The sequence below is a fragment of the Vidua chalybeata genome, chromosome 2 (assembly GCF_026979565.1).
Source record: "Vidua chalybeata isolate OUT-0048 chromosome 2, bVidCha1 merged haplotype, whole genome shotgun sequence".
Taxonomy (NCBI): domain Eukaryota; kingdom Metazoa; phylum Chordata; class Aves; order Passeriformes; family Viduidae; genus Vidua; species Vidua chalybeata.
The window spans coordinates 66,631,966-66,659,500 of NC_071531.1; the positions used below are offsets into that span (position 1 = coordinate 66,631,966).

Below are 27,535 nucleotides of genomic sequence, written 5' to 3' on the forward strand. Positions count from 1 at the left end.
GGTCTGGAGCACAAGTCCTACAAGGAGCAGCTGAGAGAATTGAAGTTGTTCAGCCTGGGAGAAGAGGAGGCACAAGGGTGACCTTATCACTCTACAACTACCTGAAAGGAGAGCGTAGCAAGGTGAAGGTCAGGCTCTTCTCCCACACAACCAGAGACAAGGACGAGAGGTGCCAAGGAAGGTTTAGGCTGGACATCAGCAAGACTTTTTTCACTGAAAGTGATTAGACATTGGAATGGGCTGCCCAGAGAGATGGTGGAGGCATAATCCCTGGGCACGTTCACGAGATGACTGGACATGGCACTTCGTGCTATGGTGTCGTTCTCATGATGGCATTCCATCACATGTTGGTCTCAACGATCTTGGAGGTCTTTTCCAACCTTAACGATTCTATGATATGGGACAATATGATACTGCAGCTCCAGGACAAGAGACCAGAACTGCTCTTTTCTGTGGCTCTGTAAATTTAAACCAGCTTAAGATGAGTACAGCTTAAGTACTGTCCCCTCAGAGGCCTTCATAAGCCCATGGTGTGCACACAGAATGAAGAGCAACCTAAGTAGTCAAGATAAAGTTGTGTGGGAGATGGGTTTCTGTCTAGAGCAGGTATTCTCAGGGATGAACCTCCTGTGCCTAATTTTAGTGCACAGCCTTTTCCACTGATTCCCTGGCATGAGTGCCTTCTCTTCTGGTACTCTACTGTTTGGAGTTCTTTGGCTTCCTTTGCCTATCTACCAGAGTCAGTGATCAAGCTTCTCCAGCTTCCCTAAGCTTATCAAATTCTCTTTCTCACTGTTATCTAAATATCTCATCAACTGGTTCTCACAGAACTCCCTAATCACCTTTATAGTCTCTGAGAGTGACAGAAGGTTTGTTTGTGCACAAATTAATAAGCTGGCGTAAGTAAAATCAATAAAGAACAAGGCTACAGCAAAGCAAAACCTATCATTCCTTTATTGGACAAGAGGGTATGCTTCTAAACATGCTAAAAATGCTTGAAATATGGAAACTCACTGGCAGACACCACAGTTTCCTATGAAACTTTGCAGCCTTAAATTGGCACATGGGGTCATCATGGCCCTTGAGCCAGCAGCACCAAAGCCACTGCTAAGTTCACTATTGAATTCATCAACTAAGAAACTGAACCCTAAATTCTGGCTTGTTCAAGAGTGAATATCCTACGTCAGATCTTTCTGAAATTGATCAATAGTCTTTCTTGTTGGACTGCAGCTGCACAAGTGCTGTGCAGTGTTGAAACATGGTCAATTTACACTTTATAGGATCTGCAAACTGGAGGAACTAAGGTCACTAACTTTATTTGTCTATTCTAAGCCAAGAATGTATTACCAAGGGAAGATGGATGTTGCACAGGCACCCATAGTGGAAACCAAATCCACCTGAAATTCAGATTCCTGAAGAATGTGATATCCATATTTACTGAGAGTGAATGGCCTGCCCTACTCCTGGGTTTGCCCACAGCAGAATTTGTGGTTAGTTTTGTCATCAGAGATTTTTAAGACAATATAAAAGAGACTCTCAGTAAAGCTGGGTTAGTCTTCTGTTTTTATTGGTAGATCTACTCTCATTTGTATCAGATACTGATGTCTTCCTGTTGTAAATACCCAGAATTCCCCCATGTGGGCATGCCTTTGTTGCTGAGGGCTGTAACAGGTAATGCCAGGTGCAGCCCATCAGACACCTCCCAGTGATGTTTTCTGCACACTTCCAGCTCTGAGAAGTTGGTAGGGGGTCACTGGATTGGTTCCAAGTATGAAGTAGAAGACAGGAAAGTCTGGTGTATGCTGGGAAGTGTATAGTATGTTTCTACCTCATTCGGAGTGGCTATGGTGCTGGGAAGCCATTTATATAGAGCTTCTGTGTGAAAGGAAGGTGTATGTGTTTAGAATGGCTATATGTATGTATAAGAAAGGTAACTGTGCATATGCCATAGATTTGTGTATCATAAACATGTATGTCATAAGCAAATTTAATTGAGGGATACAAGTGTCAGTGCAGCTTGAAAGAATCCTCTGAATTCACTGTTGCAAGCATGTGGGTTGGCAATTCATGTATTAGCTCCAGAGGGAAAGAATTGTGTCTTCAGCAGACAGCTGAAAAGTCTTGGTACGTTTTTGTGAGCCTAATCGATCTTCTCCTGTAATCACTAATTTCATCCCACCCTGTCTGTCTCCAAGCTTTCCAAGTGGAGTACACTCAATCTTTTTAAACATTTTGAAATGGGCAGTCATAGTCTGTCATCCTGCAGACAATAAATTTCCACTGACGATCCCTGCATGAAAGAGAGACAAGAGAGAGGTGTTAGTGAGCCAGAACATGCTATACAAATAAGAGTAACTTTATACCAGGTACTATGGCAACAAAAACATCTGTCTGCCATTAACTGACTTTCATCTGAGTGCTCTGTGTTTTCAAGAGCCAAAAGAACATTAAATATGTGTGGTAGTTACAATTCCCTCACACTCCTTTACAAGATAAGAAAATCAGCTCTCTGAATATGTAGGGCTCTGAAGACAATGAATCCTGATGGTGATCAGTCCTGAATTAACTTTTAATCAGTGACCAAGAGGAAAAGGATAATTCTGTCAAAAGTTATTGTCACGTCATATATTGTTCAGTAATGTGTAAAAAGTGAAAAGTACTTGGGTGATTTGCAAGCTATGCCTAAGAGGGGTGTTATCCATACAGCAAATTTCACTTTCTTTCTTTCTTTTTTTTTTTTTAATGTCTTTCACTACTAGGTCTTACAGTTAGTGTCCTTTAACAAAGATCTGAAAGAATCAGCAGTGAGAGAAATGAAATTCACTTCTCATCCTTGGTCAAGTCACATGTGAAGAAGAGTAACATTTATGAATGTAAGGAGAGTTTATGCTCTTCTCAGTTTGTGATTGGTATTCTCTCTCAAGAGAGTGATAGGAAACCTAAGAATTATTAGTGGAAGCCTGACTGAAGCAGTGGGATTCAACAGTGGAGGCCAGTGACTTAGTGTCCAATAGCCACAACAGGTGACAGATATAATTTCCTCCTTAGCTTATTGTGCATTAAATTTTCCTTTGACAAACAGGCATGAGATCAGAGGATCAAATACTGTCCTGCTGTGAAGGGAATGTTGAATTTAGGCTGCTTGATTCTGGCTAACTTGAATTTAGATCCCAACTACAGTCCTTGCAGATGGCAGTTGTCATTTATATTGATAATGGGTAGTCCTCCAAGAGGTTTCTGAAAGCTTGAATTTTGCTAATAGTGATGTCCTAAAGCTGAGGCATGGGATGGGTAATGCTGGTAATGGGTGATTTAATAGGAGCTTGCATTTAAAGACACCTGCACCAAACTGGTGCCAAACTGCTGCCTCTTGGGAGTGTGCTGAGACCTCTGAGCCCAGATTTTGGTATTAACTGTGCTTACATGGTGTCATTGACCGGGTGACTCTGTCCTGGAATAAGACTAATTTGACTCTTAAGCCCTGTAGGTATCCATTTTGTACCTACCCTGTAGGTATAAAATGTCTCATTGCAGCTTTCGTTAACTGAGGTTTTTTAATTGGAAATTTACTGTGCTGCTAAGCTAACAAGTTTATCCTGAGTGTCATTTGGAACTGGGTCTGTGTCATGCTCATCAGCAAGTATGATATAACAGTTATGTAGTGTTTGGCTTTAGTTTTCTTTAGATCTTTCCTAGACGTTTTAAATTGTAATTTTCTTGTAAAACTGTTACCAAAGGTTAATGAAATGCAAGATTCATATTTAGGTTTATTTTAAGAATCTCTTATTTGGTCTATGTGCATGCTCTTCAAAGACAGTTATTACTCTTTTGGTCACTAACTTACCAAGAGAGATAAAAAATAAAGAGGACCCCTTTGTGGAAAACAGGATTATATCAGGGAAAGTTAAGGTCTGCTAAGACAGCACCCATTGTCAGAGAGACTTTTAGCTCAAAATCTTAGGTCAAGAAGTTTTTCTAAAATAGGACATTGTGAAATTAAAAGTCAAGCTCTTTAAAAGAAATGTATTTTAGTCACCTGAATTAATAACATGCTTTAAAATACTGGAACAGAATTATTTCTGTTCATTTCAGCTGAAATTCTGTTCATTTCAGCTGTCATTTCAGCTTGGACTTGCAGACACTAGCATATGTGTACATGGTCATGCATTTATGGCATATTACCTTTTTTCCCCTGTTACTTGTGCTTGAACTCAAGCATATATGCCCAGCTTCTCAGGATGCAGGCAATTACTTTGCAGTATTGCTGCTGTGTGCTTAATTCAGTAGTTATTAGCATGTTTCAATTTGTAGATCTTACAAGTTTACCAATGGGGATGCAGATGCCATCAGGAATTGCCTTCTGAGGCATACACTAGAATATATCTGAACTTGCCTTTGCAGATCTTTAACACCAGTTTGTAGGTGTCATCCCCTCCCAGTTGCTGAATTCATGCATTTTCCTTGGCTTTGGGAATCAATATTGGACTGTCACTTTTGCTTTCCAGCTGTCATGTGCTGTCAGATTTGAATTTTTGCTGTATAGAGCAATTTCTTTTATCTCCAAATATTGTTGAATAATCTGTTTCCAATTCAGTTTAAAAATTCTGTGAATTCCTATTCATATTGAGTTTGACAAAATCCTCTTTCCTCAGTCATATGAAACATATTATGGACCTTAAATACCCTATAATTTAGCTCAGCTGAGCTTGGTGGATGTCCAGTTTGTCTGGGCATTTCAAACATACTTTACTGTTGGGGTATCTGGCTGTCAATTTATTTTTCAGTAATGATATCTGAGCAGTTAAGAAATAACTGGCTATCCAGATGACCCAAACAAATGACGCAGAGAACAGTTTTGTAAAAGAAACGAGCTTATGACAGTCTGCATGTGCTATTTTTATACTGTATAACGAAGGACAAGCTGTGGCTCTTACCAAGAACACCTGGTAATTCCCACCTCCCTGTCCAAGGTACTTGCTGCAGGTTGGGTTCTAAGTGTTCCAGTGGTGCTCTCTCGACTCAGGAGACTGATCCAACCAGATCACAGCCACCTAACAATGCTCCACCAGAAAGCCATACCATCATCACTTGGCACATTTCAGAGCTCAGGCTGAAGATATTATGTTGTTTGGTTTGTGGGTTTAATTTTGGAAACAATTTTGCCAAAGGTTTGCAATGTGTATGTGTATGGGGGCAGTTTCAGTTGTTTACAGCCTGCTTCAGATAGCCCATGTCCTTCTCTGAAATTTGACTGTATCAGTCTGTCTGATACAGATACTGCTCTTCCCTGCAAATATTCCCTTATTTATGTCCTTAGGTCATCCTGTCTGCATCAGTATTATCACCACACTCCTGAATGGGCTCCCAGAGATACTTCAGGCCTTTTCTAATTCTTTCCAGATGCTTTTGTCTTGCTTTATAGACAGTTGTTTTCTCCTTTTGACCTATTTAAAATGAGACTGGAAAATGTAAATAGTAATCAGTTCCAAAGTCTGTTCTCCCCAAACAAGCAGTTAAAACCTTTGATGATCAACAATAACTCATTCATTCCTGATACACAGGCATGGAAACTCACAGTGATTACAGAAGTGTTGCTGAGGATAGCATAATTCTAAACTTTCTATGTTCTTTGCCATAAGCATCAGGTGCTGTCTCAAATGTCCTTGTATCAACAGTGGCCTCACTGATGCAATGTCTTAGGAAGTAGGAAGGATAGATATGATTTCTGCAAGTTTATTGAAGAAGTCTAAAAATACCTACCTGTTTGAAGTGGGAAAGCTTAAACTAAAATACCTTCAAAGGCTTTTTCTTGCCTCTTGTTAGCTCAAGAACATTGTCCATGTGAACAAAATAGGAGGGACACAAGTTTAATGTGCTTGAAAATGAAGAGGAATTTAAAAATGTTCACAAAACCAAGTGGAAATGTGCATGCTCCAGGCAGACTGAGACTCAGAAGACTTTTTCCTGCTCCTATTCTGCTTCATGGACTGCAAATAATCATTAAGAATGACAAATTTGCTGACTTTTGTGATTCATCCTGCTCAGGAGGAGTGTTACAGCCTGAATCTGAATTCTGAACTGGTGTAACAAGATTTTTTTTTCACTTCATTCTCTTGGCAACATAAATTGTTTCTGGTTGTTCTGGAAGCTGAGGACCAGAAAGTTCATTGGTGCAGAAAACTTTTCTAGTTTGCAATTCACAAAATATCTTCTCTGTAGTTTCAACCTGCTACTGTTGCAGGTGTATGATTGCCACCAGAGCAGAGATAGGACAAAGGTGTGCTGGTGGCTTCTTCCTCTTCCAGGCACTGTGGTCCCAGTGCACATTCCCATGATGCTGCCTTTGCTCCTGACCAGTTGCCCCACTGGCACCCTGTTCTGAAGGCTTTCTTCAGCAGCCAGAAACAGCAATCAGCTCACAGGCATAGGCTACCTTGGCTGCTTTGTTTTCCCGGCTTGTCCTTGTGATTCCAGACTTCACCCTGGTCAACATGCGATGGAGTCTGGAATCCAGCTGCAGGGGAATGCACTTTCTGCATTATTTCCCCTACTCTCTGCCACAGCCATGAGGAACAAGGATTAAGGACAGTACTGGAAAATATTTAAGATGAAAAGCCCGGAATGGGGCTGTCCCTTATGACCTTGTAATTTCTTTATCTAAAGAGATAAATAGATACCCTTGAGTCGAGTATCTATGAAAGTTATTCTTCCACATGTAATAAGAATTTGCAGACATGGCTTCCATTTGGTAATAAACAGGATAATGTATTTTAGCCAGGAAATTACAGTTATGGACCTGCAACAGTCTTACAATGTGTTGTCACTTCTGGAAAAGCCTCTTTATTTTAGGTGACCTGTTGGTTGAGGGATCCCTATGGTGAACTTTGGCAAACTGAGAGTGTTACAGTGACAAAAGCACTTTGGCTGCTTTGAGTGTTATTAGAGACACTTTGAAATATTGATGTCTTTAAGCTCCCACTTCTCTCTTCACTCCCCCTTCTCATGTAGCCCGTGTTGGCAGAGCAGTGCAGCACACTTTGCCTTGCTGTCTGTGTTTTGCTTGATAACAAATGCTTTAATATACTGGACTGATGTGCCTAATAAAAGACATCAGCAAAGAAATAGCTCATGATTGATGTATTAGAGGGCAGCTTAAAAGAATCAAGATCCCTCTCCCACAATCAGGTTTCAGTGGCTGCTTACACTCTTCTTAAACCTGCTCTGCTAGGATCTCTGTAGCCCTAGGCAGACAACAGTGTAGGATTTATGTTAAACCCAAAGTTTAAAACTTTACAGTTGTGCATAGTAAAAAGGGATAAACATTCCTGTTTAACTGAATGGAAAAATTGTGAATCCATTTGCATGACTACAACTTCACTAGCCATAGGGCCTCTCCCAAGAGGACTAGCAAATGCCAAGAAATGACCAGGACTGATCAAGAAAATGTAGTTAACTCATTTTCTGGAAAGGGATCAAGGTGCTTGGCACTGCCTGAATTCCTGGAGTGGCTTGAATCTGTTAGAATTGTGCTGAAATAGATTGGGCAGTTTAAAGCATTCACATCACAGTTTGTATGGTCTTAATTTTGCATGATGGCAGATTCCCTGCTTCTCTGCAAAGAAAAGTGGACCAAAATAGGTCCCTCACTCCCTGAAGGCACAGGGTGTTTTTACTGAGCTCAATGAAATATGCTCCAACTAGAGGTAGGTGAGAAAGTATACTGAAGATCTGTTGCATTTGATGAAGGTCAGATTCAGCCCAACCTACCACTGCTGTATTTTTCACTGTTCAGATGGAAATGTCAAATGATCCCCATTAGCATGCCCTGCTCCTGATACACCACTCTGGACAATGAATCATATGTACTGTGAACTTTGCTCCTCAGAATTACTAGCGTGATGCTGAGTACCACAGCACATGGTGTGTAGCCACACACTGTTGGAGGAAATATAAAAGACAGAATTTTAAAAATTTCTAATGAAATAGATGAAAAGCAAACCTGTGCACAGCAGAGAAAGTTGTGGTTGCCCCACGGATGTAATAGTCGTAAGTGTACATCATCATGTCCATATCTTCTCTATAGTGTCCTGGATATTCTGTTGTTAACCTTTACATTAAGGAAAAAGAAGATTTTGTAATTTGCCATCTTATAGAAGAGTCCAGTTGAATGGGTTCAACTCAATTAGTAGATTTCTCCTGCCTCTTTGAAAGTTCTTGTTTCTTAACAGCACTACAAGATACAGTCTCATGAGACTGCCTTTCTCCTCTATGCATCTAATTCAGGTAGCTATTTGAATAAAATTCAGCAACTTTAGAACAGTTAAGAGCAAACTGCAGTATTGGAATGTGCGTATATACATCTGCAGCTCTGGGATAAAAGCAATCTGAACAAGAAGATAAAACTCGCCTACTACTTATGTCTTTATTGCAGGGATTTGCTCCAGTAAATTTTCCTCTTGTGAATCTCTTAGGTTTGGGGCTGTAGACTGCAGTAAATGTTGCCAAGTCAAACGACTCTATGCATTTATTCATTTATGAATTGTATTAAGTACATGTAACAATTAATCCATTACTCTTTATTGTTTCCTCTTTCTGCCTAATTTATAATGTAAAAATATGGGCCTGGACAGTGGTGTGTAGTGTATTTTATCTGAGAACCTCAAAGTGCTTCTTCAATTATTAACCAAATTATGATTGCTGCTTCCCTGGGAAATAGGCAAGTAATACTGTAATTCATTTTACAGATAATGAGCAGATTCAGGAAGGGGCTGGAAGCTTGACCAGTACTTTCTGTCAACATTATACTAGAAGTCTGAATGGAAACCTGGCACTCCTTGTATTACACCATGTTACATGGGAATTGCTACTGGAGTTGGCAGCTTCACTCTGAAACAGCAAAGAGAAGCATCAGGTCCCCTGTAAGGGAGATGCTGACCCTGTGGAAATAAACAGCCCAACTCCTGTGGAGACTAAGAGGGTTAACAAACATTTACAGAAATCCTGTCAACCTTTTCCTGACTTAATCCAACCCAGCAGCAGTACTTGAATGATGCTTGAAGGTGATTGAAGCACATTCCAGCCAGCACTCATGCATATTTACATTTTGTTAAATCAGTGGAATCTAAGCACAGGCTTAAATATTTTACTCACTAGGAATATAGTTTTTGGGATGGGCTTGAGTTTTTATGAGGTACTTTGGGTGCTTTTGGAGTCCAAACCTGTAACTGTTGGAGAACTCAGAAGTGGAAAGTTTACCTGAAAACTGTGGTACTCTGGGCTAATAGGGTGCTTTCCAGGTCATACTCAGCTTTTGAGTGTAAAAGATCATTCAGTTACAACATCATTGCTAACAAATCATTTTTCCTTGACAAATGAAAAATGTGTCTGCATATGAAACTCAAGCATGACCTTATAATAGCCTCAAGTCTAATCAGTTAACTTCTTTGAATATGTCTTCTTCTCATACTTCCTTTCCTTTGGCCATGAAAATCACCACACAGATTCTGATTTATAGTACAAGGACATCCATCCCAGAGTGTGTTTGGGATGCAGAAAGTCAGGCCTGGTCACAGTGTCTGTTCTCTGAGTTCTGACCAAGGACACATAGATGTGCAAAGCCCTTGTGGTGCTCTGCCATTGGTAAGAAATAACAGCAGTATTTCACAGGTCATGCAGACAGATGCTGCAGACTAGGAGAAAGAGAAGAAACCATGAATGCTGCCCACTCAGCCAGAGGAGAGTCCCTATACCTAGTTTACTAATTTGAAGCCTGACTGTCTGATACTACATCTTCAGAAAATCCAGGGTCATAGAGGGTTTTTAAAATGAAGACCAGCTATGGCCTGGCATTTAATTTTGCTACTCTCCCATCAACTCCAGGTTTTGAAACTTTGCTTAGCTATTATTATGAGAAACCACTAAGACATGTGTTTCTGTATGTTCTACCAAATGTGTTTCAGAACATCTGTTTGGCACTCAGCAAGGAAAATATTCTGTAATCTTAACCAGCAGTATGTGCTGGGCAGATGAGAGTATGCACAACACAAGGTTAAAAAGCTGCTTTTTTCTCTACTCAGAAACAGTACTGAGAGTCAGTTCTTTGAACTTCTTTCATGGGCCTCTCAGTTGAAAAGTAAATCTGATGACAAACTTCTGAATTGCTATGGTCTCACAGACCATTAGCAGAGGCATGCAGTGTTATTCTGAAGTGCAGTGGGAGTCTTCATTTAGTTTCCCTCTCTTTTCTTTCTGGCTACTGTCATCTTCCCCTCCCTCTGTATTAACTTCTCCACATTACCATGCAGCCTCTTAAGGCTCCTCCACTAAGAAATGTTAAAAAGCAAATCTATGCAATTACCAAAAAAAAATTATTTGGGGACTTGAGCTGCAATGAACTGTGCCTTGTTTCATAGGCAGATGCCTACTGGTTCCTTTTGTTCTGGAGAGAAAAATTATAAATAGTGCTATGACAGCAATGTTCAAGTTCACATGAGTCTGTGTGGTCTGTGTAATTAATTTCTCTTTGATGATTTCTGTACTCATTTCTGAAACTGTTCCCCTAAGCCCCTGCATTTCAAAGTTGTCTGGGTTGCACTGTGTCCTTTAGACGGAAATGCAATTGATCATCCATGTAGCAGGGCTCTGTGGTGTGTCCCATTCCTTTTCTATTATCTCAATTTTTTGAATCCTGAGGGTAATTCACAGAAAATGTGCCTGCCCTAGAGATGCCCTAGTGTTTAATGCATAGGGATAGTCAGTATGTGGTTTTCTCATCATGAAGGGGAGAAAGGTCATTAAAGACAGCCATTGAAGGTCTTCCCAAAGGGATCTACCTGACACAGCACAGTGGTTCCCTTAGGTTTTGTTGTAGCTTGGTCTGTGCCCTTATTATCAAGTACCTAACTGAAAATGTTAAATGTTTTAGTCACTAATGAATACAAAGTGCATATCAAGTTCTGAGCCACCTACCATGGCCCTACAGACATGTAATTTATTTACAAACATGATAGCATTTGTAAGTCACGTGTGGCAATGTATGGTTTGTACCCAAGAGGAGTCACTAAACAAGTGTGAGACACTTCTTGCCCTGGTTAGTGAGGATTTTCCTGCCCAGGGGCTTTTCAGGTGGGAAAAGCCATCCACCTGTGTCCTGTAAGCACTTCTGGCTTTGAATTCATAGCAAAGAGAATTGGGCTAGGGGAGCAGTGAGAAGCCTGGGAATTGCCAAGTGCCCAAGGTTGCTGCTGCTGTTTGGGGTGTTGTATAACCAAGCCAGGGTGTGTGTGGTGCCTGAGGGGGTAGATGACAGGGGACCTTAGGAAAGAGGCTTGCAAAGCAGCTCTGAGAAGATGTGTGTTATAGCAACTGTGAGCTCTAGGCACTAAGTAATTTGGTGCCAAACAAACGCTGAGGGGCAGGGGCCAGCAGGGTGCATTTAGTGGAATAGTTTGTTAAACTCAGATACACACACAGGAGTTAAGTTTGGGGAAGGACTTGTAGGGGAGAAAAGAGTAATGTGAGACCTTTAACAAGTGGTAGACTTTTCAGTCTGTATGATGTGTTTCCAAGAAAATACAGAAAACAGAAACTCTGGTAATACTTTTCAAATCTGCTTCTGGATAGCACTGGGTGTATGATGTTTGGTCAAAAGAAACTTGAAGCACCAGTGCTTCAAGGTAATTCTGTGTTAAGGACTGGGAAAGGAAATCTTGTGATAAGGGGTGTAAATAGTTTGGCCTGTGTGTGAGACAGCAGGAAAAGTTGACAGAAAAAGGTATTTTCATAATGGCATTTTTAGCTAGAATAGGGTTGATGTGGAATGGTTTATCTTTTCAGTGGTTTACATTGCTCCAGCCATCCACACATTTTTATAATTCACTATAATCCTATAAATCTTGCTCAGGGTAGGATATGTATTGAAAAAAAGGCATTAAATCTTTACCAGGGTTACTGTTGTTTTTATTTTAATCTGAAAACAACTGTGTTGTTTATTTTCCATGGTGAAGAATTGCTATGGTAGAGATTAATAGAAAACACAGAGTTACTCATTTAGCACTGAGAAGAAGGTTTTGTACTAATCTACAGTGATCTGTGGCACTCTTTTAACAATTGACTTCAGAAATAGTTATCATGAGTCCATTATTTGCCAATAAGAAGATCAAGTCACACCGATGGCCTTAATATGTACAGCCTGCTGATTAAAGAAATAAATGAGAATTGTAAGTATGCCTTGCTTTCAGATGCCAAGCAGAGAAAAGAAATGAGTCTTTTAAAATATGAGAGATAGTTAGTGTTAGAACAGTTTCTGGCTCCAATTGTGGAATATACTTATTCCCTGATCATAAGTACATGGTTTTGGAATATCTTACGCTGTTTTCTTCTTGTGCAATTACAGTGCTAACAAGATTAATGGCTTCTCTTTAACCTTCATTTCCCTCTTTGTGGCTGAACTCTTCCTCTAACAATGCCACAGCCAAAAGAAAGAGCTGTTCCATTTCAAGAGGAAGACATAAGCTTTGACATTAACTTTCTGACATTTGAGGACAAGGAGTGTCCTCTGACACTCCTGACTTTATGGCCTTACTTTCAGATGTTGTTTACAAGTGCTTCAAGAGTATGTCTTTCCTAAAGGAGAAATTTTTTTCAAGAGCCAAAAGCCTGCAAGTTACATTCAATGAACATGGGAATCATATGCCTCTTTAATCAGTTTCAACTCTTCCTCCAGCTGGAAGACAGTGGTCATCTGCTTTTAAAAATGCATCATATGTTGAAAAGCCAAAGAAGGTCTTAGTAAGCTGTCTACAGAAATTCCAGCAACTGCTCTAAGTACATATCCCAGGTTGCCAAGCTCCCAGGGAACTAGAGATGTCCTGGAGCTCCTGTAGAGATGAGAAGTTCTCTTGTGTGGCCGTGTCATGTGTTTGGAGCTCAGGCTCCAGGCTCTGAGCCCATAGATTCACACAGACACACCACTGCTGCGGTGTTCCCACTGTGTTGCACTGAAAGCCACAAGCCCTCCCAGGGCTGAGGAGCCACAAGGCTGGAGGCCAGCACAATGGGAGCACAGTTCTTCCAGACCTGCACAAGCTCATGCAATGCAGGTACAAGCAGCAGCAGAAAGCTCAAGGCAACTTGTGCCTGTTCCTCAAGAAAGATGTCCAAAATAACTTGGCCAGATTTCCAATGTCAGATAAACGTGTTTCTCCTAAAATGTCTCTGGAAGAAGGTCCTGCAGATTGAACTGCAAGGTTGTATTTGATGGGTAATATTAAAAAAAAAATTAAAAAAAAATCAACCCCCCCCAACAGTTAAATACCTTTTAGACATGGAAAAACAGGGGAGGAGAATTGGGTTGTCCAGAACCGCATGTTTCCACAACATCTATTCTGAGTTCACCTCTTGGATTTGTACCTCTGCTACTGGTTATCTCTGAGAAACCTGCATAGGATCACATAATTTTCAGTATGTCTTGTGTGGCAGGTTGAGTCAGAAAAACAAATAAGTACTTTAAACCCCATAACTCTTGGAAAATGTAATTGTTGCCTGGACAGTGTCACCACGACAGAGAGCAGCCACAGCTCCAGACAGACCTTCTGGCATTTAAACTGCTCGTTGTTTCGAGAAGGGAAACAGTCATAAACAGTCTGCAGACTTGGGGCTGCTCTGTGACATGTGTTTGCTTTTCAGAGTATGGAGTCAAGCTTTCTTTTCTGGCAAAGAGAAAAATCGGAGCTCTAATGGGAACACTTAGTGACACTGTCTCTGCATCTGTGATAGATTTGCTTCCTTTATGGTGTAAATCAGCACACAGTTTATTTGTGGTAGCAATCCCTAGCCAGGTAAAGTAAAGAGAGCTTTTCTGCCTCCTGTGAGCAATGTTAATTATTTTTAGTATGTTAAAAATGTGCAGAATCCATGACAAGTCTTGGCATGATGAAGAAGGAAACTCAGTACTTGTAAAAAAATTTACAAAGCAAGTGCAAAACTATGAGACTGGAAAAGATTAGTAAATTTATTTTCAATATGAGCTTACTGCAGAGGAAAACTGGGAATTAATGGCAAGAGGATGAGCTGTGAAACAGGACTAGAGGGTTGAAGGAGTAAGGATATAAATGCTAACAAATAAACTCCTCCTGCATGTCTTTGACTTCAGTCATTTTATTAAGCAAAGGGAAAGCAAAGCATTGGTTTCAGTCAACATGATGGTGTTATAAATTAGTATTCCAACAAATACTAGCAGTTTTCAAAAAACACAGGAATATTCTAGGTGCAAAAACCAGGGCAAATTCTAACATATCAGTTGTATGCCTCATGCACATAAGAAAAACCTGTCTTTATTCATTGTAGGGTCATCTCACTTCAGGAGGAATGTGAAGCAGAAGAGGCAAGAGAAACCATATATAAGGATCAGCTGGTTTACTGCTTTTATGTGTACTGGAGGGGCCTGTATGGAGTCAAGTGGAAGAGGAAGGAATCAAATACCCAAGGTGAGAGCTAATTTGGAACAGAGTTTTGTCACACCTCAAGATTGTCAGTTTTCTTAAAAATGCATTTCTGCCCACATCTGGTTTCATACTTGAGGATACATTGCTTATTAAAAATCAAGGCTGCTGAGAAATTCTGCAGCATGGATTTTCTTTGAATATGGATTTTCCTGTATAATGTATGATCCACAAAGTAGTACCACCATCACTGCACACTTTCCTGGTATTACTTTTCCACATAGTCATATACTAATAGAAGCCTTTGCATGAAAATAAGCCTCTCCAACCAAAAAATAAGAGTCAGCAGCATGCTGATTGTCAATTCTCCACAATTACTTTATTTACAATGAGTTCTTGGAACAGAGCAAACACTAGTATCGTTTGGGGCAGAAACTGCAATAAATAATGATACACTATACACACACATTTTTTGTTGTGTCTCACATGCATATACAATGTGAGGTCTTACTCATGGTAGCCCAGAACTACTTTGCAATTTGTTTGGAAGACATATTCTTTCTGTCAAGTGCATGTTAACCAGTGCAAGATACAGACCAGAAGCATGATGTGTGAACAAGGTATTGTGACAACAGCTTGGAAATGCCAATGAAAGTTATGTTGTGAGTGAGATCTCCTGAGCTTAGGGGATGGGAAGTTTGGTTTCTGTACACTGAAATTTAGCAACTCAGACAAGTCACATCTGTGACTCCACGAGTAAATTGAGTCCAAAGCATGGGGTTTCACACTATCCCAGTGAAGTTCATGTTGGTTATATAACAACCATAACAACCAGCACTCGCCCAGAGTACTACTACTCTGTCTAGGCAGGGAAAGAGAGTAAACCAGAAAATAAACCATTCCTAGCAGATGATAGAAAAGAGACCCCTGTTATGGAGGAGAGACTTTATCTGCATGGTGTGGATCCTCCAGTAAAAAAAGTCCTCCTGTGTGCAATCCCAGGATAACTCTGGTGGAAAAGGACTTCAAAAAGTCTCTGTGACAGCCCTCTGCTCCAAACAGGGTCAACCACAAGGTCAGACCAGGCTTCTCAGCTTTTATTTGGTTCAGTTTTGAAAGCCTCCAAGGAGCCTCAATGGGCAATCTGTCCTCATAGAATAAGTAATTTTCTTTACATCCCACTGAACTGGCAGTCCTGCCCTCAAGCATGTCAGCTGCACCCCTCAGTACATGCAAACTTGGCCAGCATGTGCTCTGTTGCCTCCTCAAGGTCATTGCTAGAGATATTAAGCAGGACAAGCATCCAGGCAGGTTATCACCCTTTAACCACTGCCCTCTGATCCTGTTAAACCATTATATTTTAACCCATCTAGTTGTCTGTCCATCCAGACCCTAACATCCTAATTTGGTAACTGTATGTGGAGAGAGCTTATATACATACACATTGCTAACTCTAAAGGCAGAATGTTTTTTTTAATGAACCCATAATCACAAACTATGCACCAGAAACTTTTCACAAGCCAGGTTACACAGCTTCCTACCAATTTTACAGCACTCCCCTCCCAGAAGAATGTAAGTACATGGGATTTCTACCCTGCTTAGAGGGAAAAACGCTTCACCTGCTTTTGAAATGCTGCCTTTTCTGCATGGAACTGCAGGTGAACTACATAAGGATCTCTTTCCCAAGCACAAAAATGGAGCGTTGTCACTGTTGGAAATAGGAGGACAGTATAGGGGTCTGTATGCAGCTGAGATGAAAACTAAAGACTCCAGTAACCCCAAACATTTACATTAGGATTTGTCTTACTCTGAATGCCAACTTGCAAAGCAGAGACAAAGCTGTTCCCAGTTGTCAAGACAACATCTGAGGGAAGAAGATTTGTCAACAATAACAACAACAACAACAACAACAACAACAAAAAAAAAAAAAAAAAAAAAAAAAAAAAAACAAAACAAAAAAAAAAACACCAGAGATTTCTGTTGTCTCTCTGAAAATGTATGCAATATTAGGGGAGTACAAGAGATTGGAAGAACTGCTTAAAAGTCTGAGTGAGTTTCCCTCAGAGGGAAGAGCCTGAGCAGGTATGTAAATAAACCTCCAGGTAAGGAACATCCATAGGCAATGTCTGCTGGAAAGGCGGCAGAGGAATGTTCAGAAGAATGTTCAAAGACTTTGTTACAGAGTTCCTATAATTTAAAGGCATTTAAAATAATGATAATAAAAACATTTCTTTTCCTCCTGGCTGCAAAGAGACTGAAGAATGAAAAGCAAGGCAGTGCTGTTGTGTTTGGCCATTAGCCAGACAGCCAAATAAGACCAATAGGCACATAAACAGTTTGTATGCATCTCAATGGGAAGCCTCCTTCAAAGCTGAGGTCTGGAAAAAAGGGTTCAAGCACAGGTTTACTTTTTTCTCCCTCTACTTTCTTGGGTTTTTTTGTGGGGTTTTTTGGGTTTTTTTTGGTTGGTTGGTTTTTTGTTTGTTTGTTTTTTGTTTGGTTTTTGTTGTTGTTGTTGTTGTTGTTGTTGTTGTTTTTCCTTAAATGTAGGCAGGTTATTCTTTGTATCACTGAAAATAGCTAAATTTAAGCTGAATGTAACCCTGGATCATAAAATCATTACTTCTTTTGAACAGAATGGACAGGAGAAATACAAGCTGCCTCTACACAATCTTCTCCTGTCTTTGGTCTTAATTTAGAGAAACCACAGCTGTGGTGTGTTTTAGAGAAACTGGGAAGCTTGGGATGCACAGCTCATTTTTTCACAGTCTCCATTAAGTTGCCAGTACTAGTTGTGATACTCTGCTAAGATGAGACCACATTTTTCTTTCAGGTTTATGACCAGTAGCTCATTTTGACTTTGATCATTAAACAGTTTTGAGAGAGAAAGCATAGTCGTATACACTACCAATATTTTTTCTGAGGTGAGTGGGAAAAGTTCACTCTTGTAAGTCATTGTGGCACAAATGTGTAGCACAGAGATGCTCCTACTCTAGCAAATGTGCTGGATTTATAGTGGGAAAATGTCACTCCACTTTGGAGACTTCTGTTATGGTTTCCAGCACAGCTAGGCTGATGTTGATCCCCAGAGCTGTTCATTGAAGGCCAGCTACTGTGTTGTGCTGTTCAGTCTAACTAAGCCCTTACTCTTTCCCTTAGCCCTTGGATCCTTAAGAATCCTCTAGCAGACTGGAAATAACATGCTTTGCTCCATAAAGCACAGTTAACTCTTTCAGACAAGGTTTCTGACAGGTCAAGCAGCCTAAGGCATTCACAGGCACTGCTGGGGGAAAGAGGATCACAGGTTTGGTGTCTACTTGAACTCACCAGCAGGAATATGGACACCTCCGGCTGTAGCGGCAGCAGTAAAACTGCCATTCACGGTCCAGCACTGATGGAAAATACTGACTCTGGAAACCAGCCACCAGCCCATTGTTTGAGCAGGTTTGATACCTAATAATGAGGGGAAAGAGGAGAACACACAAGGAAAACATGGTATTAGATGCCTTGATAGTTTCAAGCATTTCTCAAAACAACATTAATATTTTTGATATAGAGTGCAAGTTGAGGGTTTGACTTTGTGCTGAGAAGTAGTTTCCACTTGCTTTGTATAGAGTAACTATTTTCTATAAGAAAGCAGCAGTAATTAACCATGTCTTAACATTTATGTTATACTTAAAATATTTAATCAGGCTAAAGTATTTAATCATTCTAGTATGCTAACCAGGAAAGAAGATTGTTCTGGTGTTGGTATTTTACAAAACTGTTTACAAATCATAAGACTGACTTCAAATAGTCCATTAATATTTTTGTCTATGACTGTTGGTATTTGAGGATTTGGGCTTTATTGAACTAACCTTTTCAACTACTCTGCCACAAAAAGTTCATTTAGGCTATGATGAAATCATTATTTGACAGCAATCACATAAGGAAAACTGCAATTCAGATGTTATGAATTTTAAGAGTCACATAAATTTTATGACTGGATTTTCAAAAGAAAAATCTGCTGCTCCATGCTTTCTGTGTGCTCGGTAATACAAGTGAATCACTGCCTCCAGGTAGAATAGACATGGTCTCAAAGCATGCACGCTTCTGTCTGCACACCCTACAACAATTACCCCAAAGTAATTCAAGTGGTAATCTTCTTGATTCTTGCTTCTTGGAGACTAAAGACAAGGAGCTCGTGAAAACAGACAGGTCATGGTTCAGCTATCAAGTGCTCATTCTCTCAAGCACGCTCCTGGCCTCACTGTTTCCCTGTCGTGCAAATTATGGGAATGCTCTTTCTTCCATCACTTTTTCTTTTATTTCTTTTCCTCTCATCAAGGAAAACCTGCAGCAAACTTTCTCTAATATTTCATAAAATCAATTACAATGATCTATCTGAAAGACCCTTTCAGAAGTAACTGTATGTATAACAAATACCAAAAATCTCCCTTAGTTTCGTTCAATGACCTCATTATTTATTTTAAAGACCTGAAGGGAAAACATGTCATCTAGCGGAGTTTGGTGTTTGGAAAGTCATTCACTTATGTACAGGGGTGTTAGTACATGCAAAGACAGCATGAAGCTGAAGTATGCAAAAGCTGAAAAACTGATCAATTTTGACCACTGCAGTGATGAATTTCCCTGCCTAGTTTTCAGTGTTCACTTTTGAACCCAAGGGTCTCTTCTCTGTCTCTTCCCCTGCATTCTGTTGTTCAGACAAGAGTATTTACTTTTGTTTGTGTCCCTGTATCTCCCATGTTGATGGGGCCACAGTACTTGTTGTGCTCTGTGAGACTCTTTCAAGGACCATCAGAATTCAGTCGTGATGGGGACTCTGAGTTGCCATGGTATCACACCAAATATGGCAGTCTGGCTTTCACTCAGAGAATTTCAGCAGGGCTTTGATAGGAGGTTTTTCTGATTTTTGGCTCATAGGCCATAGGAACATATGGCTAAGACTCTGTGTAAACATATTGGATAGCTGCAGATGATGGGTGTTATCCTGATGGAAGAGTGGTTGATACACTGCAGTATAGGGATTGGTTGTACCTGTTGCAAGATGATCATTAAACTGTGTAAAATAGCAACAAACTTGTGCCTCATCTTCCATCTCTCACCCTTCCGAGTTATCTGCATTTGTACTGCCCAAGTCCTCATGCCCCTGGGAGATTTTCTAGCTCTTTTGCATAGGGTGCAATGTTGGGAGCACTTTGTTTCTCCATTTCCTCTCAGAAGCTCAACACTGCCCTGCAACTTTCCATCCCCACTGATCAGATCAGCATCTGATATTCCTGCTCATACTTGTCTCTGTGGGAGGTTCTTCCTTCTTTTCTCTTCCCACCTGCTCACATTCAGTCTGGGAAGTCCTGTCCTCTTTCCCACTGCCTTTGTCCTACAAGACTTTTTATTTTCTTGACACATTATTTTCTACTAATATAGTCCAGTTGTGATGGAAAGATTCATTTTGAAAGAGGTGTTGCTCATGGACATCTCTGTATAGTGAATTGGGAAACAAACCTAGCTAGCATAACACTCATATATTTACATGCACTCACATTTGGGTACCAGATTGTAGGAAGGTGAGGTTATTTTTTATTCTGATTCTATCTTCTCATCATAAGTTTGATTTAAAAAAGATAATTCGTGTTGCCTTAAAAGTTAGTTTCTTAGATGGAAAGTATACCTGGACATAAGTAATGTTTTATAATTAAATTGCAGTTTTGTTTTAACATAATTCAAAGTAAAAATTGAAATACACCTTAAAGCTCATGTTCAATTCTCTCTCTTTGCTCCTGTCTCATACACAGTGTCCTGTAATCTCTTATTCAAGCTGAGTATTGGGTTTAGCAAAAGAAAGATAATAGTGACGTTGAAGTTATTTTCTTTAGCTTTGAGATAATGTAATGCCTTTGAGAAAACGTAATGCCTTTGCCTTAATCTTTCTAGTTTTCAAGTAAAATCCAGATACTCCTTCAAAAATGAAGAGATACTCTCAGAACTTGGAGGGCTTATTTGTGAGCTCATATTAAATATTTCCTTCTCTTTTCTTTTCCCAGCTGGCCACTTTCCTACAAGCAGAAAGTAATTCTTCAAGGGAAACAAACAACCCCTCCCCACACACCTTTTCAGTCAGTTGCTCTATGCACTTATCTGAAAACAGCACTAATATGGCAGAATTTTTTTCTTCTCTGTTGAATTCACTATTCTTGTCACAGCAAATCCTGAAGCAAGTAGGGTGAATAAAAACTAGTGAATCAGGAACTTTGATTTATAGCCAAGTCAAAACATCAAATTTATTTTCACAAGACCCACTCTTTAGAACTTTTACTATAAAGGGTAGTTCAGTATTCAGAGTTAATGCGACCGGGTTCTCCTCACTCGTGAAATCCTGACATTGCTAAGAAGAGAGGAAAATGCTTCTTACAAAGTGAATGCAGAAGAACGTGAGAAACTGGCTGGGACTGTGTGGGATTAAACTTAGCAGTGGGTAGGTTCTCTTTTTCTAGTTGGCTCAAGTTGCCAAGTGTGAAGAGTTGCCTTTTGGATCTAGTACTGGGAGAAGAGGAGGTGAGCTGGCTGGTAGGGAGGGAGTGAGAAGATTGGTGATGAAGATCAGGTGCTCTTGGATGGGAAGTTGCCGTTGCCTTGGGTACAGGTGTGGAAAATGCGTGCAGTGTTCCATAGAAAGCATTATTCTGGGAGGAGTTCTGTGTAGTAACAGGGATATGGTATCTGAGACTTTCCTAGCCTACTGCGATTCCTGTGAAAAACCTCTCAGCCAAATCTTCTTCTGAACTGGTTAATGAGTGTTGTACAGCTGAGCTCTGTCATGGAAAGCAATGAAAGCATGCATCTTTCATTGGTACAGATTTAGTTCAGGTCAGAACTGCTTTTGTTCTTCACTGGTGAGCTTTCACCTGCGAGACCAAACAAGAGCTGGTGTGAAACAAACCCACCTAAAATGCATATGTGAATTTTGGATCTGTGCATGACCTGTTTCACCCTATAGATCCACTTAAATTGTGCCACATCATTTGCGAACATCAGTAACAACCTCGGCAGCCAAGCGTGTTCCTCATTGGCTCAACAGGTGTCTGCCAGACTGAATACAAATATTGCTTACAACAATATAATTGTTTTGAGCAATAGAATCAGTTTTGGTGACACTTTAGACTTACACCTGCACCTTAATTTTGCTCTTTGCTAAGCAAAGCCCCAGAGTATTGTGCCCCACCTAGTGCTGGATGCTGGTGCTGTGCTGGTAAACCTCCCTCTGAGGCCCCCTGTTCCTCAGGTACATCAGCAGCATGTTATCCTGTGAATGAGAACCCAAAGAGGAAGCCTGTTCATTGCAAATCTGCCTAGGGAAGCCCAGGTTAAGCTGCAGGAAGTGGAGCTGTTAGAGAATGCACTGAATTCCTGCTGCACTGACTGCGATCATGCTCCCTGAAGCTCTCTAGAGCCATGCAGAGGCTGACACACAGCTCATTTGGCACTGTGTCTGGCTGCATTGAGGGTGATTTGTTCCTAATAACAGGGTAACCTGAGAGTGTCATTCCATGTCCCTGTGGAGAGGAGGCCCCATACTGCTCTCCTGAGTTATCTTTGTGGAGTGTCCTCCCTCTGTGTAATCGGATTAATTGCGTGATGAGAGCTAATTCAATGGTCAGTCTGTTACAGGTGAATGGGCAGACATAAGAGGCTGAGGGCAGGCTCAGGACACTTGCAACTCTGGCACCCAGACATAGGGAACAACTTTTATGTGTTTGATTAGGCCATGGCAGTCTCCAAAAGCCAGTTCTACAAGGAGTCTTCCCTATATGTTGTGGGGTGCTGAGACATGTTGTTATGACTTCCACATGCCAAAGGCAACCTCTGTAATATCTTCAGCAATATTCATTTAGGGGGCATTTATGATTTACTTTTTTCTCCCTGACCAAGGGAAGGCAAGGCCCTTTTCAGCCTGGTGATTTCTTCTTGACAGTAGCTGATGAGACCTCTTTTTCTACAGAAACATTCCTCTTCTCCTCAGATGCTCCCACTGGACTCAGTCCACTGCAGCTGTGCTAAATGGGAACATTTTCAAAGAGCAGCTGGATTATTGGGTTTGGATAATACAGCCTCAGATCTGAAATCTGGGATTGGTCAGAGATTGGGAACAAAAATACTGATATACCAAGGTGTGCTGCCAGAGCCTCAACAGGAGGATCCTTTGCTCAGTAGTCTGTCTTTGCACCTAGTTTGTGGGCAAAGGAGGGAGAGAATGGGAGTGGGGAGGGAGAATCCAGATATCTGTTTTTTCCAAGTCCCATCTAAACATTTTCTCAGAAGTCTAAACAAGGAAAAGAGGCAATAAATATGGATTAAATATCTCTTGGCTAGAGGCCAAGGCTAAAGGCCTTTTTCCTTTATAGCTAACTGGAAGTTTATTGAGGATGTGGCATGGTTTCATCTGTATCATGTGGTGTAAACCAAACTTATTTTACTGGAGGGAAGAGTTGCTTGTCTTCACTTGCAAGCTTTTGTTCCTTTGTTTGTGTGAACCCTGTCTTTTAGTATGATAGTTTTCAGGCAAGAAAAATAGCTTTTCTTAAAACCCTTGTTCAGAGACTTGTCTGTAGACAACTGTAGTATTCAACAAAGCAGTGAAGAACAGTCTCACCCTCAATCATTCAGACCTCAGGTGGTGAAGTATTTAAACAAGGTCAACAATTCTACAGTATAAATGGAGATAACATAAAATTTGTGCTCCCTGAAAGGATAGGATTCTTTGAGAAGTTGCAGCATAAAAATTAGAAGGAGTAGAAGGACTCGAGGACTTCTGCAGTAGACAGACTGCAGAATCAGGGCATGCCCTGGAGACTTTTCCCTATTCTGGACATGAGTATTTCCAAATTATCCAGGAACTGGTTCTTGCTCCCAGTTGCTCTCTCTCTTTTGAATATCATATTGGTTAGCAGATAGTTAACCTTACTCTGAAGGATTAAGGTGTTGAAACAGATTCAACAAAGTCTTTGCACATGTACTTAATTTTAAAAATATTCACAGATTAATGAGGCTGAGAAGGCATTCCTGATCACCTGATCCAATCTATTGCCACAATTTTCCCTTTAAGTCTTGTAACAGTTTCAAAACTTCTTATGTCCTTTCAGCAAAGCACAAATGCACATAACCTCTTCAGAAGTGTATGGACATATATTATTAACTTCAGGGATGCATTTAGGCAGTGAAGCACCATAGTTAGATATATTCTGAAATGCCACTAGGTAATTCTAGGTAGTAGTCAGAAGGGATTGGTCTTCATGAGTCTGCTTGTGAAAGAGATGGGGTGCCCCAGAGAGCAATTTTTAGAGTACTCTCCATTGACCCTGGGAGGAGGCAAAGGCCCTAAACTAAGCATTATTAGGCATTAGATGCCTAATGTGGATCCGTGTCATTGTCCTCTTTCTGTTGAGTTGTTTTTTTCTATGAGAAAGATTCAAAGTTTTATGGTTTGATTGTCTAAATCTGTATAATCCCTAGTGTTAGTGGGAAGTAAACTTACCAGGAAGTTCTGCCAGTGGTCTCCTTTTGCTCCCAACTCTCCTATCCCTGTGGTCCCCCCATCCATTTCTGTCATTTTGTCCCATATACTGAAGGCCAAAGAAAATAATGAGTTGGAGACTCTTTCTTCTCTCTTTTATATTCCCTCTTCATTTTATCTCTTAAGCTTGTCTTTGTTTATTGTCTTTTCTAAAGAAACCTCTCTTGAGTTTGTCTCTAATGTGCGGCTGCACAGCAGTCAGGAATCGTAATTTGAAAATCACCATTTGAAATTTGAAATGCCATAAGCATAATATGTCAAAGGTTATTTTGTGTGTGTGTGTTTCTGCCAGTCGAGATTTTCTGACCAGGGTTCTGGCTGAGAAACCAGAGGGAATTCAGAGAAGAGCTGTAGGTATGATCAGTGCTTGCTTAGGAGTGTTGGAATATAAAACCTCCAGAGAAGAACTAAAAGAATGGAGACATGTTCAGCTTGAAAGCAGAAGCATGGATGAAGGTGTGTGGATGAGGGAAAGGCATAGCTGCTACCTATTATTAAGTAAAAGGGATTTTACAAAAGATTCAAGAGCAAGCTTGTTCTCATTGCTCAGTGAAGGTAGGGAAAAGACTAAAAAGTCTCAATTGCAGCACAGTAGCAGCCTTCGACACTGGGTCCTACAGCATACTTCTGGAAAAGCTGGCAGCCCACAGCTTGGACATGTGGTGAAGTTCACCATCCCTATCCCTAGAAGTGTTTAAGGACAGACCAGACGTGGCACTCAGCTGAGCTGGTAGTGTTTGGTCAGAGGCTGGACTCAATGATTTCTAGTCTTTTCTGACCTGATTGATTCTGCAAAATTTAGCAAAAACTTGGCAGACTTGTAATTACTGGTGGTACAAGCAATTGAATATCCCTGGATGTGGTGTGCAAGGTGAGACAAAATACTCTGTGAGACAGAGCTGAAGAGGGAATATTTGAGTCCATTCTACAAGGATGGGAAAATGAACTAGCAAGTCCAGCAGAGTGCTGTGTCAGCTGACATGTGAATGATGTATCGCTCACCAACAGATTGGTTTGTTGGGAGATCATCAAGGAAGAGAACTGGCCAAGCAGGAGCTAGTGGTACAGATGGTGACTCATATTTGTGGTCCCATTTGATTATTGGGTGAATCTTTTTAGAACTGGGGATGGCTCCAAATAGCACTGAGGTAGATGTGGAAGAGAGAGAGAAGAGGGGCACCTATGAGAAGTAAGAATGCCCAGAGAGAAGGCAGGATTCTCAAAGGTTCCCCATGATATATCTGTGCCATCACATTAATTTGAGGTTACACTGACCTACACTTTCATTCCAGTCTGGGATGAGACTGCTGGGCTCTTGGGCAGCAGTGTTGGCATGACCAGGGATGTACTTGTGTACTGCAAGCCTGTCTCCATGAAGCACTGTAGGCACAACTAGCTCAGCCCTGGAGTTGGAAAAGTGAAAACTACAGAATCTAACCAGGCACAGCTAGCTAGGATTTATGGAAATGGCCCAAGTAACTAGGAGCACAAGTTCACCTTTGCAAAAGGGAAGGGAAGGGAAGGGAAGGGAAGGGAAGGGAAGGGAAGGGAAGGGAAGGGAAGGGAAGGGAAGGGAAGGGAAGGGAAGGGGAAGGGAAGGGGAAGGGGAAGGGGAAGGGGAAGGGGAAGGGGAAGGGGAAGGGGAAGGGGAAGGGGGAGAGAGATGTAAGGATATTGGTCTGGAAAGGTGAGCTAGTGAAGAAATACTAGAATAACTCCAAAAGCTAGTAAAGGGAGAGAAATGGAGATAAACAAAGAGGGGTTGGAAAAGAAATACATTTGGAGAAAAAAAAAGGGGTTGCTATAGGAAAAAAGTAGGCACCAAAGAGGACAAAGTGAAAAGATGATTTTTTTAAGAGGTGAAGGAAACAAGATTCAAATAATATACTGTGGATGTAGTCATGCTAACCATACAGAGCACGGTGATGAATGGTTACATAGCAGAAGAAAATGTTCTGTATAGACTTATACAGTATCCTGTTTGTGAGAAGTGAACTTGAGCAATTGCTGCCAGGGATTTTTAGAAAGTGAGTAAGTTTATTTTGAACAAAAAGAAATGCCTAATTCAAAATTGTTATGCAATAAATAGAAATTGCATCAATGTATAAAAAATGAAGAAGTCATCCCAGATTATCACAATGTGTTCTTTCTGCCTGTTTTGCAGCTCTCCCCCTTTTTTTTCAATTCTTATTCCAAAATTAAACATAGGGTCAATAGTTTTTTCCCTTAGCAATTGCATCAGCCATAGGCATGTGTCATGTGGTAAATGAAAGAGTATGAATAATTCAGAACAAAATTTTGAATCATTTAAAAAGCAGAAACTTCATATTTCATTGCTAACCTATTCCCATATGACAAAATTCAAAAAATCACATTGCAATTTCTGTTACAAAACCATTTCAAGTATTTGAAAATACTCATTCCTGCATGCATTTCATTCTGTCCAAAGAATATACCAGAGTTGTTCAAAACTCTGTTTCCCATTTCATTAAAAAAACCCAGAAAATAATTAAATATTCTGCCCAAATATGAAATCTATACATATTTCCAGAAATTATTGTCTCCACATAATGTGATCACCTTTGCCTCCAAGGTTAATGGAAAATGTAACATTTATCTAAGCAAACTGACGGTATTAGGGAATTAACATGAACTTCTGCTATCACCATGCAGATATATATGCTACCATCATTGCTTGTTAGTGTGGATTTTTTGCTCCTGTAGTGACAGCACAACTAGAAACAGCATTTGTTTATGCCTAAGCCAAAAAGCTTAGCAACAAAAACACAAAGCAAAGAGCCAGTGCAATACAGATATTATTTTTTATAGTGATAAGAGTGTGAGGATGGAGTGAAGAGTTTTGCAATTTGTTTCCCAGTTTAGTCACTGATTCAATGTGACTTTTCAAGAGGGGCTTTATGCTCTCCTCGCTTCTAGGTGCTTGCCTTATTTTCCTTATCATTGAAACAATAGCAATATCAAACCACTTCACAGCTGAGGAAGGACACTGACACCCTCCAGCAAGAAATTGCTACAGAGAAGACAAATTTGATGCTGATCAGCTCCCATGCATTGTGATTAAAGAGTCTTAAGGCAGTGAAGCCTGCTGGTTGTCATGGCATTCATATGCATTTGCATTGCTCTGACCACAGCATTAGGACCCGCATTCCACAGGGGTTACTGGGGCTGTGCCCTCCAGGGATTGTTGGGGTTATCCTACCATTCCGTTCCTGCCCTGTTGATCTCTTCCCACCAGCACTCTGTCGGCTCACCGAGGCTCTGGGATGCTGGCATGCAGGCATAGTTCCAAAGTCTGTCAGAGCCTTCCTTCTTGCTGAAGACGCTTCTGACGGCCACAATCACTTGCCCATGTGGGCACTGAAAGTTGAAACCTTGCCGGTACACATTGACCCATTCATCATTATCTCCATAATTATAGGGACCATAGTAATAGTCACTGTACTGGCCCCATGCCACAGTCACCAGAGGCAGGAACACACAGAGAAGGAAAATGTCCATCCTG

The 27,535-nt window shown here is 40.6% G+C and overlaps 1 protein-coding gene across 1 annotated transcript; it reads right to left on the minus strand.

Annotated features, from left to right (window-relative positions):
• Nucleotides 1–926: 926 nt before the first annotated feature.
• Nucleotides 927–27,535, minus strand: DPT (dermatopontin). The gene is made up of 4 exons (XM_053935029.1): nucleotides 27,233–27,535; nucleotides 17,769–17,894; nucleotides 8,000–8,107; nucleotides 927–2,290 (listed from the first exon to the last, which is right to left on the minus strand). Exons 1-4 carry the CDS (start codon nucleotides 27,529–27,531, stop codon nucleotides 2,224–2,226), a joined length of 600 nt encoding a protein of 199 aa, XP_053791004.1. The 5' UTR covers nucleotides 27,532–27,535; the 3' UTR covers nucleotides 927–2,223.